Source organism: Dendrobates tinctorius, unplaced genomic scaffold, assembly GCF_039654945.1.
Source record: "Dendrobates tinctorius isolate UK_male_01 unplaced genomic scaffold, ASM3965494v1 ptg000038l, whole genome shotgun sequence".
Taxonomy (NCBI): Eukaryota; Metazoa; Chordata; class Amphibia; order Anura; family Dendrobatidae; genus Dendrobates; species Dendrobates tinctorius.
The window spans coordinates 32,889,041-32,915,040 of NW_027361706.1; the positions used below are offsets into that span (position 1 = coordinate 32,889,041).

The 26,000-nt window shown below is 44.8% G+C and overlaps 1 protein-coding gene across 1 annotated transcript in view; it reads right to left on the reverse strand.

Moving 5' to 3' along the window:
- The window catches only part of SFMBT1 (Scm like with four mbt domains 1), a 145,939-nt gene that overhangs the window by 38,282 nt on the left and 81,657 nt on the right, over positions 1 to 26,000 (reverse strand). Inside the window, exons 8-14 of the mRNA XM_073574374.1 lie at positions 24,156 to 24,257; positions 21,478 to 21,631; positions 20,884 to 20,966; positions 14,702 to 14,828; positions 7,810 to 7,923; positions 4,161 to 4,200; positions 2,746 to 2,807 (exon numbers count right to left, since the gene is read on the reverse strand). Coding sequence (XP_073430475.1) covers positions 2,746 to 2,807; positions 4,161 to 4,200; positions 7,810 to 7,923; positions 14,702 to 14,828; positions 20,884 to 20,966; positions 21,478 to 21,631; positions 24,156 to 24,257 — 682 coding nt within the window. The remainder of the gene's footprint in view (positions 1 to 2,745; positions 2,808 to 4,160; positions 4,201 to 7,809; positions 7,924 to 14,701; positions 14,829 to 20,883; positions 20,967 to 21,477; positions 21,632 to 24,155; positions 24,258 to 26,000) is intronic.

Consider the following 26,000-nt stretch of genomic DNA (forward strand, 5'->3'; position numbering starts at 1 on the left):
TTGTGATTGGGAAAGGTTCGAGACGGAGGTTTTTCTCGTTTAAGGAGCACAGAGCATTCCTGAGGGGGAGCCTTATCTTGCTTAATTTTAAGGGTTTGAAAGATAGCCGAAATGAGTCTATCGACCACGTCCCGTGTTTTAGAAACGGAGTCTGCTTCTGAACTAGATTTCGATTGAGATTCATCGCCAGACTTAGGGTCGTCATCGGAGGAAGGGGAATGAAACCTGGCAGACTCAGAGGGACCCTGCGAGCTAGAGGACGAAGTAGACAGAGCCCGCTTCCTAGCGCTCCTGCCCTGTCTCTCGGAAGGTCGCGGTCAGGAGTGGGCGACTCACCCTGAGAGGCGGTCGGCGCACAGGTGGCAGTAGATAGCTGTGGTAGTCGTTCTAGGACCTGGACCAGGGACTGAGACACTTTAGTCAGATCAGAGACCGACAGACATAGCAACGGCCTGCTCTGGGAGAGGGGAAGTACCCTCATCACGGGAATTGGTGTGCTCCTGAGAGGCTGACATAGCTGAAGGACTGCAGGATGCGCAGAAGGGTGACGACTGACCCAAAGCCCACTTCTTTTTACAGCGTGCACAGGCGTAGTGAGTAACGGTGGACTTAAAGGAAAGTGCCGTTGAAGGGTCGGGCATAGGTGGATAACTCGTTATGGCCACACTAAATAGACAGGGACTGCAGAGGAGAGCCAATATGCCATAAAGCGCCGAGCCTACCGGGAATCTGACGAGCAGCAGGACCCTGAAGAGTCCCCCAAGCAGTGAGGAAGCAAGTGAAATTGCAGGATGGAAGCTGGCAGTGAAGTCGGGGGGCGGAGCTTGGCGCCAGGTCGTGATTGGACAATGGCAGTGTAGGGGCACGGTATTAAAAGATTGATGCCTCTAACAAGAAAGGCGTCCTGTGATAGGGTGGAATGGGCACGAGAAAAGCGCGCCCAGAGTGAGGAAATGAGCGCATCCAGAGTGGGGAGAAAGTGAAAGTGACGCGGTCTCCTCTCCCGCCTGGAACTGTAAACTGAAATGGCTGCGGCGCCGGTACATAGAGGTGAGCCTGCGCCACACCGCTGTAAAACCCCCCTGTAATAAAATAAAACCCCCACAGATACTCAGGAGACCGCTCCATGTGGGACCGCTGGGTGCTTCTGCACAGAGGGGAGCGCGGCTGCAGCGTGAGATGCGCGGCTTGTAGTGGGGAAGGAGGAGCGGGAAATTCTAATGCTCAGAGAAATGCAGGGCTGAAGGGAACGATCAGACTCTTACCTGACGTCCCTGAAGAGGATGACCGCAGGGGCCATGCGAGCAGACAGGCCGCTGGGAGAGGTCCTCTTACCCTTTGTCATGCAGAAGACGGTGTTTTCTTGCTGGGAGCGAAGGATAGCCCACTGGCTGCCGCCGTCTTACTCTCAGCCCTGTCCCGGGAGAGGGGTGAGGAGTTGCTTTGGCAAGGACTGGCCACCAGTCATCAGCCCATAGCAACGAATGGGGATAGGGGAAAAAGTCCTGCCTGCGGTACTGAGAGTTGCGATGTGGATGACACCACACTGCTCACTCAGCCGCCTGATATGGGAAATCAGGGCGATAACTACACCCTGTTTCCCGACGGAGAACCTGAAAAACAAACGAGAAAAGATTAAAAAGTTCGACAAAACACCTAAGGAAAGAAAGGAATTAGTAACTGCGGATCTGAGTAGATCCCGGTCCACCTCCTACAGACACCAAGCACAAACTGAGGTACTTGGTATCTGTCGGTGGGTGTATACTGCCAGGGAGGAGCCAATTTTCTTGTTTTTGCATAGTGTCAGCCTCCTAGCAGCAGCAGCATACACCCCATGGTAATCTGTGTCCCCCAATAAGGCGATAAAGAAATGAATTTTATTCCTTCCGGCAGTGGGGCGGCGCCGGCACGGTTTCAGTCAAGGCTCTGAACCGTATTGACTGCATTATTTTACATGACAGGTTCCCTTTAAAGGGTTTAATCATCATTTGTCTTCAGGAGTGCACAGGTAGTCCCGGCAGTGGGGCTCTCAGTACTGATGTTGCTCGGTGTCGGAACGCTATTAACCTACAGATTAGCGCTGTTTCGTTTTACATTACAGGTTTCCTTTAGAACTTTTTTTTTTTTTTTTTGGGGGGTGGGGGGCTATTTATGCACAATTCAAGGGGTTGTGAAGTTTGTCAAAAATACATTCACAGATCAGTGTGAAGTTGATATTAAAATAGCTCTAAGACCATCATCTATGATCCTGGCTATTGAATTACAGAGATTTGAGCTACGCGAGTTAGGCAACGTCCTGACTCGGTACACCTTGTCGCGGGGAGATGGCATTATTTTGCTCAAAAGAGCATAAAAGGTAACTAAGTACCCCATGTTATTTACATGTACTACTACTTTTTACTTTCCGCAGAGTATTGGCTTCTTTTGTTTTTAATCTTGGGTTCGGTCTGTTAAATGGTCACAGTGTGAATGTGCACCTATGCATTGCACTTATACCAACATATGTTCCGGCTCATTTTTTGGGGTATTGATATAAAAACAGCCCTAAAGCCTTTATTTAACTGAAATCCTGGTTATTGAATTACCTAGATTTTTTTTTTTTAACCTAATAATTGAATATATTAGGATTAGCAATAGTTTCACTAAGAGGAAGATATAGTCGTTATCGTTTCCAATTGTAATACTATAGTAAACTTTGTTCGGATACACAATTTGGAAAAAAAAAAAAATAGAGAAATAGCTTACTGGTGTTGCCAGTGGCAGTATCTGACCCATTCACTCCATGCCCATTCTTAGCAGGCAAATCACTAAAAGAAAAAAAATAGGTAAAGTTTCTATAACGAATAAAATATGCAACCATGTAAATTGTGAGGATGGGACTAGCAGGGTAAAGATGGCTTCTAGTGATGAGCGAAGGTAAGGTGTTATCCGAGCATGCTCGGTGCTAACAGAGTGCCTTCGGAGTGCTCAAATGCAATGTTAGAGTCCCCGTGGCTGCATGTCTCGAGGCCGTTCGACACATGCAGGGATTGTCTGTTTGTATGCGATCCCTGCATGTGTTGCGACTGTCTAACAGCCACGAGAAATGCAGCCAAGGGGACTCAAACATATTTTTTGAGCACACAGAAGTCTATTAGCACTAGAGCTTGCTCAGATAACACCTTATCCCAGCACATTCGCTCATCACTAGTGGCTTCACTACCCAGTTATCAGAGAAAACTTCTACGTTGAACATTAAAAACATACTGTGTAAATGACAATTGGAAAAGAAATAGCAAAATCAGCAGGAATTCAATCTTCTGACACAACCACTGCAGGAATCTGTTTAAGAAACAGTGGGCCATCACACCATGACCTCCATTATGGCAGGTTTACCATATGGGTTAATACTTTTGATATTGCCAAGTTGGTGCCAACTGCACGCAAGATATGGAAAAGAGGTTTCTACCACTACCGAAACCAAGACAAACAAGATCATGCCTACCCTTTTTCTAAATCGGATTCCCATTACTGTATATGCATACATTTTTTTTTTTATGCTGCTCAAAAATGCTGAATTTTCAAATGCAAACTGCATCAGGAAACTTTTTTTTGTAAGAGTTTTGGGAGAATTCATTTCCTTGTGCTTAGTTTGAAACAGACTCCATCAGGACCCGCTTCAAAAAGGAGTGACATGCATAAAAAATAAATAGCCCCAAGCACCAAACATTTGAACAGCAAAGTGATTTTTACAGTAGAAATGAATAGGATGGAGTTTTTCATCAAGCATTTGAGTGATTCTTCACTAAAAAAAAAAAAAAAAAAATATATATAATTGGCAAAAAAAAAAGCACCTGTCCTTAGAACCCTACACACCACATAAGTTACGGCACAACCATAGTGGAGTCACGTGACGGATCCGAGGCTAGGCTGTGGTTTCCATTTATAAAACAAACCCGTGACTGACTGAGCTCACGAGGAGAGAGAGCAAGCTCACATGCAGTAATGGCTGGTCAGAATATAGTGGGCACCCGTAGGAATAAGTTCCGCCACATATTTTGACTGAGAATTGCTGCCCGCAAGGACCAACATGTAATAAATGCCATATACAGCAGGTATGGTGTATCACTGCAATTTCAACAATTGTAACTGTGTGCAGATTTGCACATTTCAGTACTTACGGCTCCTGAGAATTACTGGCAGTCTTCTTACGAGGTTTTGCTATAGAAAATAAAAAGCACAACAGTTAGATGTCTATGCACATTATTCTTCCAATTTTAAAATCAGCAAAAATATAGTGACTCTACATACAGAACAGACAAAGAATAGTTAGGAGACGGAAGTTTTTGTCAGATTATATACAGATTGATATACAGCTCTGGCAAAAATTAAGAGACCACTGCACAGTGTTATAAAAATCAGCTTCTCTACATGTCTGACAGCCATTCCATTCCAGTGTCAGTTGAATTCTGACCAGAGTACACCTCATTCTACTTAATGTGCTTCTGACTAGGTGATCACCTGAACCAAATATTATTTAACGAAGGAAAGTATAAAAACCCTGCTGTGGTGTTCACAATAGGACAAGCTGGATGGCAAAACAAGAGCTAGTAATATCCCAAAAGTAATAGGAATGAAGAAATAACAACCATGCCAAGGAGTTGACAAGAAAAGTCTTGAGTGAGGAAAAGACGGGCTCAATTCTGGCTTTACTAGCAGAGGGATACAGGGAGCGTCATGTTGCCTCCATCCTTACAATTTCTAAGACCGCAGTCCATTACAACAAGGTCAAGCAGCGGACATTGGGGACAACAAAGCTACAGACCAGCAGAGGGCGAAAACGACTCTCCACTGACCGGAATGAACGCCATCTTATTTGAATGTCACTCAGCAACCACAGGATAACAAAGTGACCTACAAAAGGAATGGAAAATGGCAGCTGAGGTGGAGTCCACTACAAGAACAGTTCGTAGCAGGCTCCTAGAGGCAGGGCTCAAGTCATGTAAATGTTAAAAAAAGCCTTTCATCAATGAGAAGCAAAGGAGAGCCAGGCTGAAATATGCCAAAGACCATAAGGATTGGACCATAGAGGACTGGAGTAAGGTAATCTTCTCTGATGAGTCTAATTTTCATCTTTGCCCTACACCTGGTCATCTAATGGTTAGACGGAGACCAGGAGAGGCGTACAAGCCACAGTGCCTTGCACCCACTGTGAAATTTGTTGGAGGATCAGAGATGATCTGGGGATGCTTCAGCAAGGCTGGAATTGGGCAGGATGATCTTTGCGAATGACGTATGAATCAAGCCGCATACAAGGTTATCCTGGAAAAACAGTTGATTCCTTCTGCTCAGGCAATGTTTCCCAACTCTGAGGACTGGTTTTTCCAGCAGGACATTGTGCCATGCCACACAGCTAGGTCAATATGTGGATGAAGGAGCACCACATCAAGTCCCCGTCATGGCCAACCCAATCTCCAAACCTGAACCCCACTGAAAACCTATGGAATGCAATAAAGAGGAAGATGGATAGTCACAAGCCTTCAAAAAAAGAAGAACTGCTGACACTTTTGTATCAAGAGTGGCATAAGGTCACCCAAAAGCAGTGTGAAAGGCTGGAGGAAAGCATGCCAAGACGCATGAAAGCTGTGATTAAAAATCATGGTTATTCCACAAAATATTGATTTCTGAACTCTATCCTGAGTTAAAACATTAGTATTGTTGTTTCTAAATGATTATGAACTCGTTTTCTTAGCATTATTTGAGGTCTGCAAACACGGCTTTTTTAGTTCTTTTGACCATTTCTCATTTTCTGAAAATAAATACAAAATTTAGTGTTTGGAAATTGGAAGACCTGTTGTCAGTAGTTTATAGAATAAAAGAGCAATTTACATTTTACTTATTTTTAAGTAAAATGTAAATTGCTTATATATATATTTTTTATACCTATAAAGAGAAAAATCAGACAAACTGAAAATTTTGCAGTGGTCACTTAATTTTTGCCAGAGCTGTATGTTTATTTTACTCATATGGCACATTAATTCCACAGCGTTTTACTGACATCACATCTGTCCCCATTGGGGCTCACAAATCAGTATTGTCTTTGGCGTGTGGGGGGAAAAAAAAAAAAAAATGGAATAACGGGAGGAAACCTACACAAACATGGGGAGAACATAAAACAAACTCCTTGCAGATGCTGTCCCTGGTGGGATTTGAACCCAGGACCCAAGTGCTGCAAAGTAACAGCGCTAACCACTGAGCCACTGTGCTACTCATACATCTCATTACTATCACACACAGCAACCAGGCAGTCCTGTTATAGCAATGATAAAAAGCAGGGAGCACTCCCCTTATGTATACAGTGGACTCAAAACTATTCTTTTTGACCTTTACTAGACAAACAGAACAATATTTTGTGCCAGCTGTACAGAAGACGAGTCCCCAAAAATATACTGCTGTAGGGAAAGCAGGCTACTATTACGACAGGTCAAAGAGGAAAAAATAGGTGGCACTCCGCGATGCATTAAAGCAATCCTTTCTTTATCGAATACAAGTGGTACATGGATGCAGGGGAGCAGGTGCAGTGGAGGACGACAGTGGAGGACTTCAATGGGTCCAGGTATGTTTTAAGTTGTTTGGTGCTGGTTTTTGTCATTTTCCACATTAGTATTATAAACAGATCTGCCTTTCCATTTGACTAGAAAAAGAATCTGAGCGGAGAGCCCCAAAGAATTGCACCTATATGAGAAATCTGATTTTTTTTTTGTAGCCATTTTGTTTTAAAGTGGATCTGCTTCCCAAATACTTGCAATACGTAAGGACAGCATGTTATAGGAACAAGTCCATTTTTCTAGTAAAGCAGCACTCCAGCGTTTTTTTTATTGCACTGACGGAGTGATGCTGTAAATGTAATTCTCCTGCCCTATCTTCTACTCGCCTTCAGCCGCCTTCACAGTTTCCCAGCGTCGCTCTTGTCAAAAAGTGACCTGTCACTTTTCAATACAAGTCTATGAGAGCCTCATACTCGCTAGTCTCTCCACAGGAAGCGCCGCAGGAAGCTGACGACGAGAAACAGTCCTGGACGTTCTCGCGCAATCAGCGATAACCAGCGGGGGAGCCGGTCGTAGGTAAGTATCACACACAGCGATAACGCTAGCAATATCGCTATAATGTCACAAGTTATAGTGATATTGCTAGCGATATCGCTTAGTGTGACAGGCCCTTAAGAGCGCAGGTTATGCCTTACATCATCATGGCATCCTGCATCAATATGCATTTCTCCTGATGAACCGTGCAAACGGGGAAACGTGTCGGGATGGCCTGAACATACGCTAAGTTTCAATTATTTGCATCATTGTATATTGCTCTATTTTTAAGGCCTTATGTCCCTACGATTGAGGGGCTACCTACTGGTATAACCATATGTGATTAAGTTTTTTTTTTATTAATGAGGGAGACTATTGCTTGTATATTAATATTGTGGGTTATATGGGTTTTTTTTTACCCTACACACTGGGATAGGTGTTTTTTACTATAATAAGGAATTAAAATTGTTTTTAAGGGAAATATATGTTCACTATTTGATTACTTCTCCCGGAATAATTCTGTTAAAGTGTGGTACTTGGTTAACAATCAACAAAATAGCCAAGGGGAGCGTACTTCCCTCATGAAGACAATGGGCTCATAACTATGTATTCTTTAAATTGCTTTTTTAGCAGTTGATAGGAGGAAGAATCTGTCCCTGCAACATGCTGCCCTTTCATTAGCTACAATACTTAGACAACAGATGGTTCTGTTTTATTACAATGATTGAAATCCCAAGTGAAAATTTACCATTCGTGGGAGGTGGGGTACATAACGGGTGCCCATTAGTTTCACACCATCCCATTGGAAAGATGTCCGTGGATTCCAAATGCACAATGCACTCCGGAACGGGAGCCTTCATACCTAGTGAGCAATACAATATAAATATTATCACATTTATTAGGCTAAAGCCTCCATACAGCTTATGGCTGTCAGCCAATGGTTTAGTTGGCAGCTCTCAGACACAGGAGGGCTCACTCAACTGAGCGAAACAGATTCCTCTATAAGAGAGCCGCTTGCCAATCATCTTTAGTGGTGGCTTATCTCAGGGAGAACAAAAGGATCAGCAGTCCAAAATCAGAGATACCAGATCCTTAACTGACCAACAATTATCAAACAGTTGGCCAAAAGGATCGTGTGATTCCCACTCACACGCAGGCAGGTTTCCCCTTAAAAATCAATAGAGAGCCATGTCATGCCCTACAAAGGCGATGCAATAAGGACTAAGCACTGCTTCCTCAGCTCTTTCTATAATCTTCATTGACTTTTAAAAGGAAAACCAGGCCAAGATTAGTGATCAGATGAGGATCACAAGACCTCAGTCCTCCAAATAAATCAATGATCCACAGAAGTGCGAGCCGCACCCATCAGGTACTTGCTCACACTGCTTTTAAATAGGCATTCAAACAAGACGACAAGTTTTTCAATCGGAAACTGCTTTAGAAAACGCTTTTTAGGCAAAATGTTTAATTTCCTGAAGGGTTTGGCATAATTTTGGAAAAGTTTTTTCCTCCTGGAGCTTGTCTTCTAGCCTTTTGATTCGACAGTGCCTTGTTTAGAGCTGCTTATCAGTAGCCACTTAACAGAAATGACATGCAGTTTTTTCCAACCAGGCATTTTTCAAAACCACAATTACAAAAATAAAGATATTCAAATTCCTTGTATCAACTTGACAGTGGATTTCCCATACAATCAGAAGAGTTTTTAAAGGACTATTTGTTGAGATCTGCTTTAAAAAAACAAAAAAAAAAAAACCTCAAACAACCTCAGGGTGAACATGTCCAAGACGGCAACGACCATAATTTTATAGCATAGAGAGAAAGTCCAACAATCTCAGTACGCTTAGGCTACGTTCCCAGGATGAGCTTTAGGCAAGCTTTTGATGTTGCAGATTCTCTGCATCCATTAAGCAAAATAGATTACTAGCAATTTTTCGACAAAAAACAGACTAAAAAAAAACTCATTGCGGGAACATAACGTGAGGATATGTGAACTTTTTTTTTTTTTTTTTTTAAGGAGTTTTTGTTAGAGAAATTGAGCAGAAACTTAAAAAGACTAAAAAGTTTTGAGGATTTGGAGAGTTTTTAGAGTGGAAACTGAGCAGAAAATTTAGATAACAAAACCCTCCAATGAGAATACAAGCAAGTCCCTCTGTGCAAGGAATTAGGGGGTGTACAGTTTTTGAATGCTCCTGATGTCTCTATGATGCAAGTGTGATGGAAATGGAAAGGAAAAATTCACTTAATAATCTTTATTTTTATATAGTGCTAACATATTCCACAGCGCTTTACAGTTTGCACATATTTTCATCACTGTCCCTGATGGTGCTCACAATCTAAATTCCCCATCAGTATGTCTTTGGAATGTGGGAGGAAACCGGAGTGCCCGGAGGAAACCCACGCAAACACGGGGAGAACATACAAACTCCTTGCAGATGTTGTCCTTGGTGGGATTCAAACCCAGGACTCGCTAGCCACTGAGCCACCGTGTTGCCCTAGGAACTAAGGTCGTATTCCTACATGTATTTGTACATCCCATTGTTCTGCTCCATTATACAAGCATAACAGCAAAAAGGAGATTTTTGTGTACTCACCATAAAATCTTTCTCTTAGCCTCTAGTTGGGGGACACAGAACCATGGGTGTTATGCTGCTGTCCACTAGGAGGCGACACTATGCATAATCTGAAAAAGATTAACTTTGGCTCCTCCTCTGCAGTATACACCCCTGGACGGCGTCAGCCTTCTCCAGTTTTGTGCAAAAGCATTAGGAGGAACGTAACAGAAATAACATAACCAAGCCTGTAAGAAGGCTACTATGTATGAGCTCAAAGAACAATATGAGAACTCAACCGCAAACAACGGCCCGTAAGGGCAACTGGGTGGGAGCTCTGTCCCCCAATTAGAGGCTAAGAGAAAGATTTTACGGTGAGTACACAAAAATCTCCTTTACTCTGTCGCCTCATTGGGGGGACACAGAACCATGGGACGTCCCAAAGCAGTCCCTGGGTGGGAAGCAATGGACGAATATTGTGCTAGCAGGTCCCTAAACTTGGGGCACTGCTGCCTGCAGAACCCATCTACCCAGGCTCGCATCCGCTGAGGACTGGGTATGAACACTGTAGTGTTTCGTAAACGTGTGTAGGCTAGTCCAAGTGGCTGTCTTACACACTTGTTGTGCCGAAGCCTGGTGCCGAATGGCCCAGGAGGCCCCTACTGCCCGCGTAAAGTGCGCCGTGATACCGGCCGGAAGAGGAGAGTTGTTAAGTCGGTAAGCCTCTTGTATGGTGGACTTGATCCACCTGGCAAGGGTAGCTTTGGAAGCCGGCAGACCCTTGCGAACGCCCTCCGGAAGAAGGAAAAGGGAATTAGACTTCCGGAAGGGTGCAGTCCTAGACACGTATTTACGCAATGCCCTGACAAGGTGAAGCGTATGCAGAGCCTTCTACACTCTATGAACCGGAACCGGGCAAAGGGATGGCAGTGAAATTTCTTCATTGAGGTGGAAGGTGGACACAACCTTCGGAAGGAAGGCTAGTACTGTACGGAGAACCACCTTGTCCTGGTGAAAAGCTAGGAAAGGCCGTCTGCAGGAGAGTGCTGACAATTCAGACACCCTGTGCAGCGAGGTGATTGCCACCAGAAAAACCACTTTCTGTGACAGGATACGGAGTGGGACTTCCTTATGGGGTTCGAAAGGTGGTGCCTGTAATGCTGTCAGGACCAGGTTGAGATCCCACGTTTCCAGTGGGCGTTTGTAGGGGGGAACCAATCGGGAAAATCCCTGGAGAAAAAAGTCCTTACTTGCGGCTTGTTAGCAATACGCCTTTGGAAAAGCACTGAAAGCGCTGACACCTGGCTCTTAAGCGAGCCTAGGGATAGCCCGGCGTCCAGGTCCGATTGAAGAAAACCCAGCACCTTCGGGAGGCAATAAGGGAGTGGGACCTGTCCACGGGATTCGCACCAGGTAAAGAAAGCTCTCCAGGTACGATAATAAATCTTGGCGGAGGCTGGCTTTCTTGCTCTGATCATGGCTGTGATGACGTCTGGTGAGAGCACTGCTTGGGTTAGAACCCAGGTTTCAAGGGCCACGCCGTCAAATTGAGAGTCCCTGAGTTCAGATGGTAGAACGGACCTTGTGACAGAAGGTCGCTATGGTTGGGGAGACGCCAGGGGGCGTCTGCTGTAAGTTGCACGACGTCGGCGTACCATGTACATTTGGCCAGTCTGGCGCGATCAGGATGGTTGGAACGCCCTCTTGTTTAATCTTCCTCATGACTCGAGATCAGGGGGATGGGTGGAAAAATGTACAGAAGCTGGAACTGGGTCCAGTCCTGCACCAGGGCATCTGCTCCGAGCGACCGCGGGTCGCGTGTCCTGGCCATGAAATTGGAGACCTTGGCATTGAAATGGGATGCCATTAGGTCCTGCCGGTCTGCTGCGTCCCTGAGGGTTGAGCTATCTGGCAGTGAGAGTAGGGTCTGTGCTGCTAGCCTAGAGACTGGGGGGTCCACTTCGGGTGGGTCTGTCCACCCCTTGGTGTCCTTCTCTGGGAAGGGGTACCTTGCTTCCAAATATTTGCGATTGGCAAATTTCTTCTCAGGCCGCGAGAACTGCTTAGTACGTATCGTCTGAAACTCCGGGTGATTAGGGAAGACCTTAGGTGGTTTCAGGACACTTTCAAAGCAAATTTTATGTTCTGGGGCTTCCGGGGTTGGATCAGAAATTTCCAGCACCCGGTGGATGGAAGAGACTATGTCCTCAACTAGCGCTGTAGTGCTAGGGGGACAAGGTACCGCAGACCTCTCCGTTTCGTTGTCTGAGTCGGAGTCACAGATGCCTTCCGAATCCTGCGTGTCACTAAGTCGTTCCCTGGTGGGCAAAGTGGAGTGGAGGTCTGCTGTGGTCGGAAATCGCTGTGAGGATCCTGCCTTGTCTGTCTCTGGTAGGGGACGGTCTAGGTAACCTGGAATCATGGTGTATCTCCCTGGAGGGAGATGACCGTGTGCTATGGGATGATGGCAGATGACCGCGACCTGTGGGTTCGCTTACGTTTGAGTGTCGGAAACGGCATGTTCCCGAGACAAGCTATCCTTTTGCTGGGTAACGTTCATAGCCGAGACATGCCCCTGCAGAGCCTGCAGTAGTGTGGAGGTTAGATTATCTATGGACTGTGTCAGACTGCGACATCTGAGCAGCCCATTCCGGCGTGGTAGCCGACGCTGAAGCATTGGTAGGGGCTTCCTGGGGTTCTGACCCAGTGTTTTGGATGCAATCCCGGCAATGCGGGTACGTGCTACCACTGAGGAGAGTGGTTTTGCAGGCTGTGCAGAATGCATAAAAACAGTCCTGTGTGGTTCTCTTTCTCAAGCCCGGCATAGTGCACAGAGGCTGGCTATCAGGGACCCTACAGGGGTGGTTGCGCAGAGGAGCCTATAGGAAAGCCTTATAGGTGATATTGGTTCACAGCTGAGTAAAGAGAACCCAGCTGTGATATTACCCCACCAGTGTGCCCCTAGGTCCAGCGCTGACAAATCACAGTCCTGTGCCCCCTGGAGACTGCTGACGTTGCTGTGGGCGTCCTGTCAGAGATGGCTTGCGGCAATGATGGCCACAGAGATGCTGAGGAGGAGAAGAAGGGGGCGGAGAGCTGAAAAGGGCGTGCAGGGCTATGTAAAAACGCACCCTTTCTGCCTCGATCCGCCCCTTCTATGACACTATAGAGTCATAATAGTCATCCGGGGGGCGGGGAAAAGGTGCCGACTTCAGCTAGGCCGAAGCCGCGGTCTAAATTAGAAGCCTGATGCCCAGGAGGGCTCCAGGCCGGCGCGAATGTCCGGGAGGGGGTTGGATCTGAACCAGACCCCCCCGGATTGAGAGACAGTAGCGGTGGGGCCAGCAGCGATAGCGGTATCCGTATGGGGGATCCCCCTGAGGCGCTATGGAGCCGATGCTGCCGCAGAGACAAGGGCGCAGGGAGCCCTGTCTCTGTATGTGCCATGTCTGTCTGCACTCTACCCCGGCCCCAACAGGAGCCCGCAGCGAGGCTGGGGTCCCTGGCTGTTTAAGCTGCAGAATGCTACCTTATATAGACTGTACCTGTGGTGTCTCAACTTAATGCCCCCAGAGGGGGATTAAGGAGGGTGCGTCTGTCACCATCAGGGGTCTTCATCCTCGCCTCGACCTCAACCCAGACCCCAAAGAGGTTGGGGAAGGAGGGGGGATCTCGACTTTGAACCAGTACCCAAGGGACTGGGGAAGGAGCGACATGAGGAATAGCCACCTCAACTTCAACACCCTATAATAAGGGCCAAGGAAGGAACCATGCCGGGGGTCTCGCAGGAGACCCACTTTTCTTCATCTGTAATCCGTCAGGAAAAAAACGGAAAAAAATAAAAATAAAAAAAAAAATAAAAACTTTGTGTGCCTCCTATGCGACACTAAGCAAAAACTGGAGACGGCTGGCGCCGTCCAGGGGTGTATACTGCAGAGGAGGAGCCAAAGTTAATCTTTTTCAGATTATGCATAGTGTCGCCTCCTAGTGGACAGCAGAACACCCATGGTTCTGTGTCCCCCAATGAGGCGGTATAGTAATTAATATAAGTGCAGGATCGGACAAGGCACCGGTGGCACTCCGCGCACCCTCAGAGTCTATACACTACCAACAACCTATCCTAATTGAAATTGGATGTGATCTATTTGTAGAAACTACTTCATTGGTGAATATGCAGACATCATGCCTACAGCCATCCATGTTGACTATAATGGGGTCCTTCAGGATGCTGTGCTACATTGTTTTGTTTTTTTGTTTTTTTACAGGATCTGTGAGGGCATCTCCATCACAGATGTGAACAGAGTCTTATTGGACTTAAAATAAGTCAAACAAGAAAATATGCTTTTTTTTTTAATCCAGTCTTCTACAGCTCAGCATGTGTAAAATCCACTGTAAGTCGAGTTTTATTGTCCCAAAAAAGGACATTGGTAGATAATGGGTTTAAACTCAATTCACTTTTATTGTGCTAAACTTTCTAGTAGAATTTTGCAATTGTCTTTTTCACACTCAGTCATTCCGATGGCTGGTTAGATTGCAATGCTGAGTTTTCTCCCTTTGCTGTGGGAGAGACCACGTGATTGACATTTGTAAAACGTGAACATAAATTGTGCTATTAAAGGGAGTCTGTCAACACAAAATGACTATTCAAACCAAGCACAGGCGCTCAGTGCACCCTTGGTGTAGCCAATCATTTAAAGTACACCTTCTCACCTACTTATTTACCATTTATCTCCACCATACTGTGGCTCTATAAAGCCGGAGCTGTCAATAGAGATAGAGGGCAAACAAGTAGGTGGGAAAGAACTGAACTCTTTGGCCACACCAAGAGTGCACCGAGCACCTGTGCTTGGTTTGAACAGTCATTTTGTGCTGACAGACTCCCTTTCAGTAGTGAAAATTAAAAATTTTAACTTAATTTATGGACCGCGATGCATGGACTTGATCAAGAGTCTCCGGACCGGAGATTGAAGGTTAATAGGAATATATAAGGCTGTTGAGTACAAGTCAGGAGACCTTAAGCCAGTCCATGCATTAGAGTCCATACATCTGAATGAGGCTTTCTGCTCAAGTATAATTTAAAAGGACCAAGACCTTCCAGCTGGAGCCAGATGTAGAGGCCGGTGACCCTCGTTACAGTGGCAACACAGATATTCTGTGGCTGAAAGGGATTAACAGCCTCAAGCTTCATGCGTTCCTGAAGAACATGTTCACTCTTTGCCTATGAAGAGAAGAAAATCATATTGGTCAGAATGTGTCAAAATGAGTCAACATTTAATCACTTCTAAAGTACATCTTCAGTGGTCATTTTATTTAAAGCTGTGCTTCTAAACTAAAGATCACTGACCCTACTCATACTCAACTTCCGCGTCTTCACCTTTTACCACCACCGCTCCCAGTGATCTCTGGCAGTGACCTGCTGTCACTTTTAAACGCAACTCTATGGGAGCCTAGTTCTGGCTCTCATACTTGCATTGAAAGCGTGTGACCGTTACCTCCAACTTCCAGATAGTCAGACGTTGCGAGCACAAGATGGCATTGTGGGATTGGAGCGGCGCCAAGAAAAAAGGTGAAGGTGCCAGAGGGCGAGTACAAGACTATGTTCAGGGACCTTACATTAGAAGCCCAACACATTTTCACACTGGCCCCTAGGATTTTATACTAGAAGCTGCTACTACCATATCTCTCCAGAAGATCTTTCAGCAGTCAGATAATGAAAGTTCTCTCTATACAGAGTAGATAACACACAGCCTACCATTTACAATAGTGGGAAAAGCTCACCCCCTCCCTGAACTTGTCCTGATGCTCAGATTAAAAGCTCAGGAGACCTCTAAACAAAATGATGGGGTCTGCATCAGTGTATGGCTACTAGTGTCAATGTGTGTAACAGGAAGGAGCAGGCCCAGTGGCCAATAGGAGGCCCAGTGGTCAATATGAAAATTGCAAAATACTTAATTGCATGTGTATATTAACTCCTTCCCAACATACACGTAACTGCTTCATCACACGTGGGGTGCCCGTTTTGAAGCAAGCTCAGATACTAGCTTTGCAATTTTCCCTTAAGATAACGGCAGTGTTATGTAGCCAGACTGCATCGCTAACACCGCGTTCAGGCACCTGTTTGATTACCCCGTCGTGGCTCGAGTCCGGAGCCCTCAGCATAACAGGATTTGGGCGTATACGTCGATTGAGCCTTAGACTAGAATGGTGCTGACAGAGCGAACGTGAGCTCTGACGTGCACCAATATCTGGAGAGCACGCCTACAGGAGCCTGATACTCAGACAATGTAGACTACACCTTGGTGTCCACATCCAGAAGGCGTACACTCCCAAAAATGATTAACGGCAGAGCGCACCTTCTCCGTCGGCACCATTCTAGTTTATAGCCACGTTGGCATAAACGCCTGAATGCCGTTTTGCGGGGGGGGGGGGGGGGGGGGGGGGGTTCGGATGAAAGCCCTGTCGGGTCCGACGAACGGGTGCCTGAACGCAATGTGAGAGCACTTTAAACAGCAGTGAGTGGAAGCTGACTCGCACCTGCAGCTATTAACCACTTAAAAGTTGTCGTCAATCTGTGACACAGCATTTAAAATGCATTAAAATAATAATTAAAAAAAACGCACATTAAACATAAAATATTAATTTAAACAAGGTCATTTTCTGATTATACATTCCATTATTCTCTTACAGTACATAGGAAACTTTCCTTGTGCCGCACAGTGGGTTACTTTTACTTCAATGAACCCATTACATAGGCTTTGTATATTTGTTTTTATATCACATTTACTCACCTATATAGCGCCATCATATTACTAAGCGCTTTGCATCACTGTTCCCATTGGGGCTCACAAGCTAGATTCCCCATTCGTCGTAGGAGTGTGGGAGGAAACCCACGCAAACACGGGGAGAACATACAAACTCCCTGCAGAGGTTGTCCTTGGTGGGATTGTAACCCAGGACCTCGTACTGTAGAGCAGCAGTGCCCCCGATCAGTTACCTGATGAGACGTGCCTCATCTTGTAGGAGAGACGAGTACAGCGTTACCTGCCTGTCTATAAGCATGGTCTTAACTATTAGGGCAAAGAGTCATATTTGTGAATGGTCCAATAGTTTCTTGCCAACAGACTAATTATCCACAAAGACTAATTCTCTGCACTCGCGGCTGTTCAGTCACAACACATGCCGGGATTGCCTGTTTGTTAGACAATCCCTGCATGTGTTGTGGTTGTTGAATAGCGGCGAGACATGCAGCTGTGGGGACGCTAACATTTTTCACGTCGAAGACACTTGGTTGGAACACGAGCATGCTGAGATAACAACTTAACCCAGCACGTTCGCTCATCACAAATAAGGACATCAATGAACTATTCCCGACCTAATGTTCCTATTTGGGATCAGAATCTGGATTTAGAGGGTACCCATATGTGTTATCTCCCACCCAATCTGACCAACTAAAGTGGAAAGACGCTCCTGCACGCTGGGTGGCACAGCTCCCATGGCCTCATACCATGCCACGAGAGGTTTGTTCATGAGGTCAATTACTTAGAACAGGGCCAGTGCATGATGTGCTCTGGCCGAGGTTAGGGGGCCACAATAACGGTACCATCCAGCATGCAGGAACATCCCCCCAATATACATGACCCGGTCAGGCAGCGTACATATATGGTATCTGCCAATCTTGGAGCCGATAGGAATAGGTTTTGTATCCTAATTGAATCAATGATGTTCCATTCTCCAGGACGTTCCTGCTTCACTACAGAACAGCTTGCTGATTGGCTGGAAACAGCAGGCAATATAACTAGATCTGTTAACATTGTCAATTCATCCTCATTGTAAGAGTATACGGAGCTCAGGGGTCTGACTATTCATTACCTTCCCATAGCGGATTGCTTGGGGAGTAATGAAGATAAAAGGGTTGAATTTAATTACACTTTTTAATTGCAAAGCAGCAATTAATATGCATCACAATAATGGGTGTTATTTTGGCTACAGGACACAGATACCCCAAGGAGTCTTAAAGGAATTAAATAGGACATAGTCACAAGCAAGTCTGAGAGCCAGACAGTACAAGCCGAAATTATACACCAGTCAACAACTCATCCAAATAATTTAAAAAAAATAAATAAATAATTTCCTGGAGATAATGTATATCTATATTTGGCCACTAGAGGACACTGCAGGGCACAGAGTCAGAAATCCAAGAAATTGTAAATGTGTACAAGAGCGTTCTGCAGCCTACACATTACCACCTGTCAGCAGCCACTTTAGGCTGGCAAGTGGCCAACAGTAGTGCTCTTACATGTAAAAACAGCACAGAAAAGCATCTGCTCCCATTCCCAATAGATAGTTATGAAACATTTGTTTTATGAAAGTCTTGAACTGGTGCATTTTTTTTTGCACATCTAGAAGGGTACAGACAATAAGGCTTCTCCCCACATCTAGCTATTTGTCATTCTGATATCTAATGCATATCTTACCTGTTTATATATATATCATATTTATAATTTGCCTAGTTACAAATCTCATCTGACTTTTTTCTTGCTGACACTGCATGTTTTTTGTTAGAGAGCTATGGATTTCTACAGTTCTGCTCAAAAGTTTACATACCCCGGCAGAATTTTTGCTTTCTTGGCCTTTTTTCAGAGAATATGAATAATAACACCAAAACTTTTTCTCCACTCATGGTTAGTGGTTGGGTGAAGCCATTTATTGTCAAACTACGGTATTTTCTCTTTTTAAAACCGATATCCAGTAAGCAGTCCCGAAAGCTTGCTTTGTAACATCATTCACTATTATTTGTTAGCCATTAAAAGGTGTCATACCCACAAGATTCCTATTTTGTTTCTCTCACTGAGAGCACTTTATATATTTTTCTCTTTTTAAATCATGACGACAACCCAAGACATCCAAATGACCCTGATCATAAGTTCACATACCCTGGTGATTTTGGCCTGATAACCTGCACAGAAGTTGACACAAATGGGTTTTGAATGGCTACTAAAGGCAACATCCTCACCTGTGACCTGTTTGCTTGTAATCAGTGTATAAAAGCAGAGTGAATTTCTGGGATCCAGACAGACTCTTGCATGTTTCATCCAGCCACTGACGGTTCTGGATTGTGAGTCATGGGGAAAGCTAAAGAGTTGTCATTCTCTGAAAAAGGCCAAGAAAGTAAAAATTCTGCTGGGGTATGTAAACGTTTTAGCATAACTGTATAACCAAGATAAGGTGGCCTGACGATGCTTCCCTGCTGGCTGCGCACAGGGCAATTACTCAACCTGACCCCCTAGTTTTGTACCTGCCTTAATATTAAAATACTAGATTATGGCCCGATGCTATCGCATCGGGAGGATGCGATAGCGTCACACCTCTTGCCATGTTAACCCTCAACACACACACTCCTCTCACCTTTCACCATCTCCACTCACTCTTTCACTCCACATACGACCCCTTCTCTCACTCCGTCTCTCATACTCACGCAGTCATCGCCGCTGCTCCACGATCCCCGACATCTTCTTCCGCCGGCGCCATCCTGGATCCAGGTGTTGTCCACGCCGGCGACATGTTCTTGCGGCGACGCCATCTTGAGTATCGTGAAATCCCGCGATACTAAAGATGGCGTCGCCGGAAGAACATGTCGCCGGCGTGGACGACGTCGGGATCCAAAATGGCGTCGGCGAAATCTCGCGAGTTTTCGCCGACTCCATTTTGGATCCCGACGTCCTCCACGCCGGCGACATGTTCTTGCGGCGACGCCATCTTGTCTATCGCGGGATTTCGCCGATGCAAAATGGCGTCGCCGCAAGAACATGTCGCCGGCGTGGAGGACGTCTGGATCCAGGATGGCGCCGACGGAAGAAGATGTCGGGGATCGTGGATCAGCGGCGATGACGGCGTGAGTATGAGAGACGGAGTGAGAGAAGGGGTCGTATGTGGAGTGAAAGAGTGAGTGGAGATGGTGAAAGGTGAGAGGAGTGTGTGTGTTGAGGGTTAACATGGAAAGAGGTGTGCGGTGACGTCACCGGTTACAACTGGACGGAAGTTGTTACAACCGGAAGCTGCTTAGGGCATTTATTATTATAGATTAAATTCTGGTCTGTTTGTCATGTACAGTAAATATGCAATAAGAAGTTACAAAAATTCCGCCAGTGTATGCAAACTTTTGAGCACAACTGTAAGTGGAAGAGAAAACATTACAAAAAATAAATTACAATATTAAAAAAAGGATCTACCGTATATACTCGAATATAAGCCGAGATTTTCAGCCCATTTTTTTGGGCTGAAAGTCCCCCTCTCGGCTTATATTCGAGTCATATACACTGGGGGGTCGGAGGGGGAGGGGGGGCGGGGGTGTCAGGTCATACTTACCCGTCCTGACGCTGTCTCTTGAGCCCCCAGCTTCTCCACGCTCTCTCTTCCTGCCTTCAGCGGTCACGTGGTACCGCTCATTAAAACTCATGAATATGCGCATATTCATGAGTTTTAATGAGCGGTATCACATGACTGCTGACCGCAGGAAGAGAGAGTGCGGAGAAGCTGGGGGCTCAAGACACAGCGTCAGGACGGGTAAGTATAGCGATACTCACCTGTCCTGCGTCCATGGCTGCTTGCTGCTGTCTGTCATCGGTCAGTGACTTCAGACAGCAGAGGGCGCGGTGACGTGAGTAGTGCGCACCGCGCCCCCTGCAGTCTGAATGTCACTGACCGATGACGTGGCAGAGAGCGGTGAGCAGCCATGGACGCAGGACAGGTGAGTATCTGACACCCAGCGACGGAGAGGTGAGTATGTCATTTTTTTTATTTTTACATGCAGCAGCAGCAGCACATGGGGGAATAATCTAAGGAGCTTCTTATGGGGTCAGCATATGGGGGAACAATCTATGGAGCTTCTTATGGGGCAGCATATGGGGGAACAATCTATGGAGCTTCTTATGGGGACACCATATGGGGGAATAATCTATGGAGCATTTCCCACCCTAAGCTTATACTCGAGTCGTTAAGTTTTCCCAGTTTTTTGTGGCAAAATTAGGGGGGGGGTCGGCTTATACTCGGGTATATACGGTATATAAAAATTTATGTATATATTTTTGCACAACCATGGACTCCTCATTACTTATTGCAGAGGAATGAGCAGCATTTTCCACTACCGCCATGCCATGTTTGCAGGCTATGGCTTTTGTTTCCTTTGTCCTGCTAATAAAGACTGCTCTGTACATCTGGTGTCAAATGCAAGAAAAGTCTGGAAACCTGCAAAGTTTCAACAGTGAAAATCTCACCTCGGGGAAGCAACTGTCAGGAGCCGCATGAGCATTGCAATGAGTCAGATATTTATCCCAGTCAAAGGCCCCTTCTGTATAACCTGGGGGAGAACGAAGACAAAGTGAGACATGTTACCTAGATTTCCCAGACGTAGAAGCAGACAACCTAGGAATGCTGCATGCAACACAATGGGCGTTTAGAGAATCTTCAGTCAACATGGCCATCACATCAATAAATCTTGGTGAAAGCACAACGCATTTATATCAGACAAAAACCTTCAACATATCGAAGAACGATTTACCAGATTTTATACCACCACCACTAGCCGGACCTACTAACGCCAAGAAACTAGTGTCCTAGCCTCATTGTGGTTCACTGACATTATGCAAAAAAATATAGTAAAAAAGTAATTAAAAGTCACATTAAAAGGAATTGGTCGCCAGTTTTGTCATAACTAAAACTAATTAAATTCCCTTTAGCAGACATGTCAAGTCTTTTTCAAATCTATGACTTGGCTTATGGAGATATAGATAGCGAAAGAAAGAATCCAAATCTCAAGCAGACAGACAATCATTTTTTAATATATATTTTTGTACTTTATATGGCCTTACCAGGAGGGGACTGAACGGTTAGACCCATCTTTACACTCCAACGTGCAGGGAGAATTTGTGGGCTATTCCTGTGGCACACCATGGACTGGTGACTCCTACAGGTCTCTGGCCTTAGATCGTCAAGTTCAACCAGAAAATACTGATTATTGAAGACCTGGAAGACAGAGGCACATGGATTTATTGCTTTAGGGTTTCAGCTGTTTTTTTAGTGCATATTTCTTGTAGTGTTTAAATAGATTATCCAGATTTGTGATGAAAAATCACTGTAGACTTTGAATCCTCACAGAGCGCCGTCAGATTCTCCAGTGCTGGTGACGAGAGCGGGTGGTCATGTGACTGCAAATACATACTTTCGGACGCATTTCGACTAGACACGCGAGGTCTCGCTTAATTCGAAATTCAGAGGTTGTGCACGACTAGTCGGAAAGTGGCCAGAAGTATGTATATCGCATATATCGGGTCACATGACCACTAGGTCTCGTTATCAACCCGCACTGTGAAAATTCATATGAAATCAATAGGGTCAGATAGCTAACCTACTTTAACCAAGCATTCCCAGCCAGCACTTAAAATGTAAAGACTAAAAAGGGGCTTCACACTGCGAGGGACATAGATATTGGTCTGTTTTATCCTGCAAAAAGGCCCTTCCGTGTGCATGTTGTATTGATTCTTTGTGCAGACATAATATAAATATATATATATTTTTTTTTTTCTCAAAAAAAATGAAGGCAGCACTCCAATAGCAAAGATAAGTATGATTTATTGGCCCATGTCTACACACACACACACACCTCTTTATACACAGTGACACTGTGTATATGCTATATTAGGACAACCCTTTTTGAATCATAGTGTAACAATTCAGCAGTCTCTGCAGACTCCTCACAAATTTGGACAATCCCTTTAACTGCATTTTTTTTATGCAGCCAGATGTTACTCTGAAGTCAATAGTTCACATAGAACACGTTTTGGTTTCTGGAACTTTTTCTACGCGTGGGCATTTTATAGTTTTTTTCCCCCCACATAGGCTTACTATAGGACTTCAATGACCCCCCCCAAAAAAAACTGCATGTACAAAATGATGCTAGCCATCACAACAAAAAGATTTGTTACATATTTTAATAAAAGGCATTTTAAAATTACCTTTTTTTTCTCATGTGTTTTAAAATGCCAGAAAGCCAGGGTGGGTTGAGTTAAGAAGAGGCTGCTCACACTGCTGTGCCCCATCTGATCTAATACTGGCAATACTGGGAGTGCTGAGGTATGAAGAGTCTGCTCACACTGCAGTCTCCTGTCTATCTGATCCAATACTAGCAATAGCAGGGGAGCAGAGTTAAGAAGAGGCTCCTCACCCTGCTGTGAACCCTGTCTATCTGATCTAAATGTTGGAGATACCAGGAGGGTTGAGGTAAGAGGCTGCTCACACTGCTGTTCACTCAGACTTTCTGAACTAATACTGGAGCTATCAAATACACTTAGGTGAGATGAGGCTGCTCACACTGCTGTCCTGTCTATCTGATCCAATACTGGAGATACCATGAGTGCTGAGGGAAAAAAAAAAAAAAAAAAAGCGGCTTCTCACATTGCTGTTCACCATGTCTATCTGATCTAATATTTGAGTTACCAGGAATGCTGAGGTAAGAAGAGGCTGCTCACACTGCTGTCCACCCTGTCTATATGATTTAATACTGGAGATACCAGGTGGGCTGAAGTAAGACGAGTCTGCTCACACTGCTGTCTACTCTGTCTATATGATCTAATACTGGAGATACCAGGTGGGCTGAGGTAAGAACAGGCTGCTCACACTGCTGTCCACCCTGTATCTGATCTAATACTGGAGATATCAGGGATGCCGAGGTAGGAAGAGGCTGCTCACACTGCTGTCACTCTTCCTTTCTGAATGCTGAAAGGCTGCTATGACCTAGAGTTAGTTTGACAATACCTGGTATAAATTATATCCAGGTGACAGCAGTGCAAGTTATCTCTGTGCAAGCTGACAGGCACATGTCCGAATAATATTATAGGACATATCTCTAAGTGAAACTTTATTTTCTGATACTGCCATTTAATGTACTAATGCGACTAGCTTTCTACAGAATGATAATGTGATTTTCTAATCAAAGGTATATAAAAATACAATTTTTTTATGCCATTTTATCACTATTTATATTTTCACATTACTGGAGAATACCTTTAACGGATAAGTCATTAGATGCTCATGCCTTAGGCCGGGTGCACATAGCATTAACGGCCCGTTGAACGCATAGCGTTGACGGGCTGTGTTAACGCTATGGCATAATGCGATATGCTATACCGCTAGCGCTGATGTTTCATCAGCGCTAGCTGTGACGGAGCAGCCTGCGTCCGAGGCTCCGTCAGTGAATGACTGCACGTCGCGAACGCGTGCCGCTTTACGGCATGCGTTGCGATGCGCCACATAATGGGGGTCTATGACGGCGTTAACGGACTGCGTTACACCGCGGTGTAACGCAATCCGTTTAACAGACTGCCATAACGCAGTGTGACCCCAGCCTTATCTGTCCAAAAAGGTCAATGGCAAATGTGAACTTTCATGATGTGTATTTAATTTTTTTCTTGCCGTATGTTTAGTATCAAGCTAAATGTGTCCATAAGGTAAGAGCCCAGTGTAGTTATGCAGTTTCTGGTGCACGTGTTACCTTATTCACTGTTGCAGGAACAATGCAAGATGGGTCTTTGTGATTTATTGCCTCTATTTTCATGCCAGTGGTGAATGTATGGTTGGGAATCTGTGTCTGTTTCTAGAAAACAAAATCAGTAGAGATAACTAAATGGAACAGATTGTAAAAATGATTAACTTATTTATTTTTAATGTATACATTGCGAATTTAATTTCTAATGAATATACAGCTAGAGTTTTTGTCTAAAACAACACATGAAAACACACCCAGAAAATAAATGCATAGGACTACTGCTAGAACGGAAAACTAGAGAAAGTTTGCTAAAAATACACAGAGGGAATGCGTGTTAATCTCATCTATATCACGTAGGTTGGGTCCATTAGTGCCCTTAACTGACAAACCCAGATTTCTCCCCTACTTCATGTGCGGACTCCTTTCTAATCTGGGACAGATCCGCTGGGGTTGGCTTGAGACGTTCCCATGGGATCAGGCTCTTTTCTTTAACTTACAGAACTTGGTGGCTCTTGTCCAGGTAGGCGTCTATCCTGGCTGGCTTATTTCTGACTAGTATAAAGGGTAATATCACCCTGTTTGAAACCTTAAACACTCAAAGTAGGTCCTTGTACGAAACTTCTATCTTGTATACACAAATTAGCACCAGGTCTAGCAAAGAACTATGAAGAGCAGATCTGAATGTGCATATTCTGGCCTTGAGGGGTTTTGAGATAATTTAAGCATGTTGAACTGAAAAATGGGTGATGCCAACTATCAGAGGAGGTGCTATAAGCTGGATGAAAGTGTGGTGGGAGAGATCGATGTGAGAAAATTAAACGGAGGTATTGTGGGAACCTCTGGATCTCGGTAAACAACCTTAGAGGGATTTCTATGGAAAAGCTTTGGCCGTCGTTATACCAGTAATGGGGGCTCTGTATTACGCTACTGTGAGGAGGCGGGCGCTGGATGTTGTTCGCGACTCAGACCTAAATGTGGATAGTGCCCCTATCTCAATATGGATTATGGCTCTCAAGGTCAGAAAGGTTGCGTTCCACTGCTCTACCCTTCACAGGGTCTTGAGAGGAGGAACTAGGCAGCCAAATTTCAGGAAGAATTGGCAAAAAACATTCATAGTCTCTCAAATTATCTACTGCGTCCCATGTTCAGGAAAAAAACAACTAGATTTTATCTAGATAGTACCGTTGCCCCACTATGCTACATAGGGTCTTCCCCTCTGACGGGCTTGTGGGAGCGCCCATTGGGTTGTGGAATTCAATGTTCTCACTGTACAATAGTCTCACTGGAAGCAGAGTCACACCCTCTCCCTAGATAGGCCTACTCTCCATTACTCCGGATTCAATCTCAAAGGCAAAGAAAGATATCCTTGCACACTTTCCATCAGCTGTTAAGTCAATTACTCCACGTCCCTAGGAGGTTAATAATATGAAATTGGAAAACATCTCAAGGCCTTCAATCGCAAATGGACTTGTTGGATATTATTCAGTGAGGAAGTAACCTGGCAATTTGGCTGACAGAAAAGAATACTTAAAATAGTGTGTTGTGGTAGATGTGAACGCCTTTAAAGTGCTGGCTTCAATAAGTTGTGTTTTTTTTTTGTTTTTTTTTTTACTCCATCTCACCATTCTGTCTTTTCCCAACCTCCTTTCGTCCATGCATTCCTGTAGCACATACATAGCCATTCGGCTTATCTAAACACTTACACTCATAATTAATCAAACAGATTATACGCATATTCTCATGTTTAGCGACAGCTTAATATTAAATCAACTTTTATTATTATCTATCTCTATAACAAAAAAAAAAATAAAAAAAAAATAATCAGGCAGCACTTTATATTTTGCGTTGGAC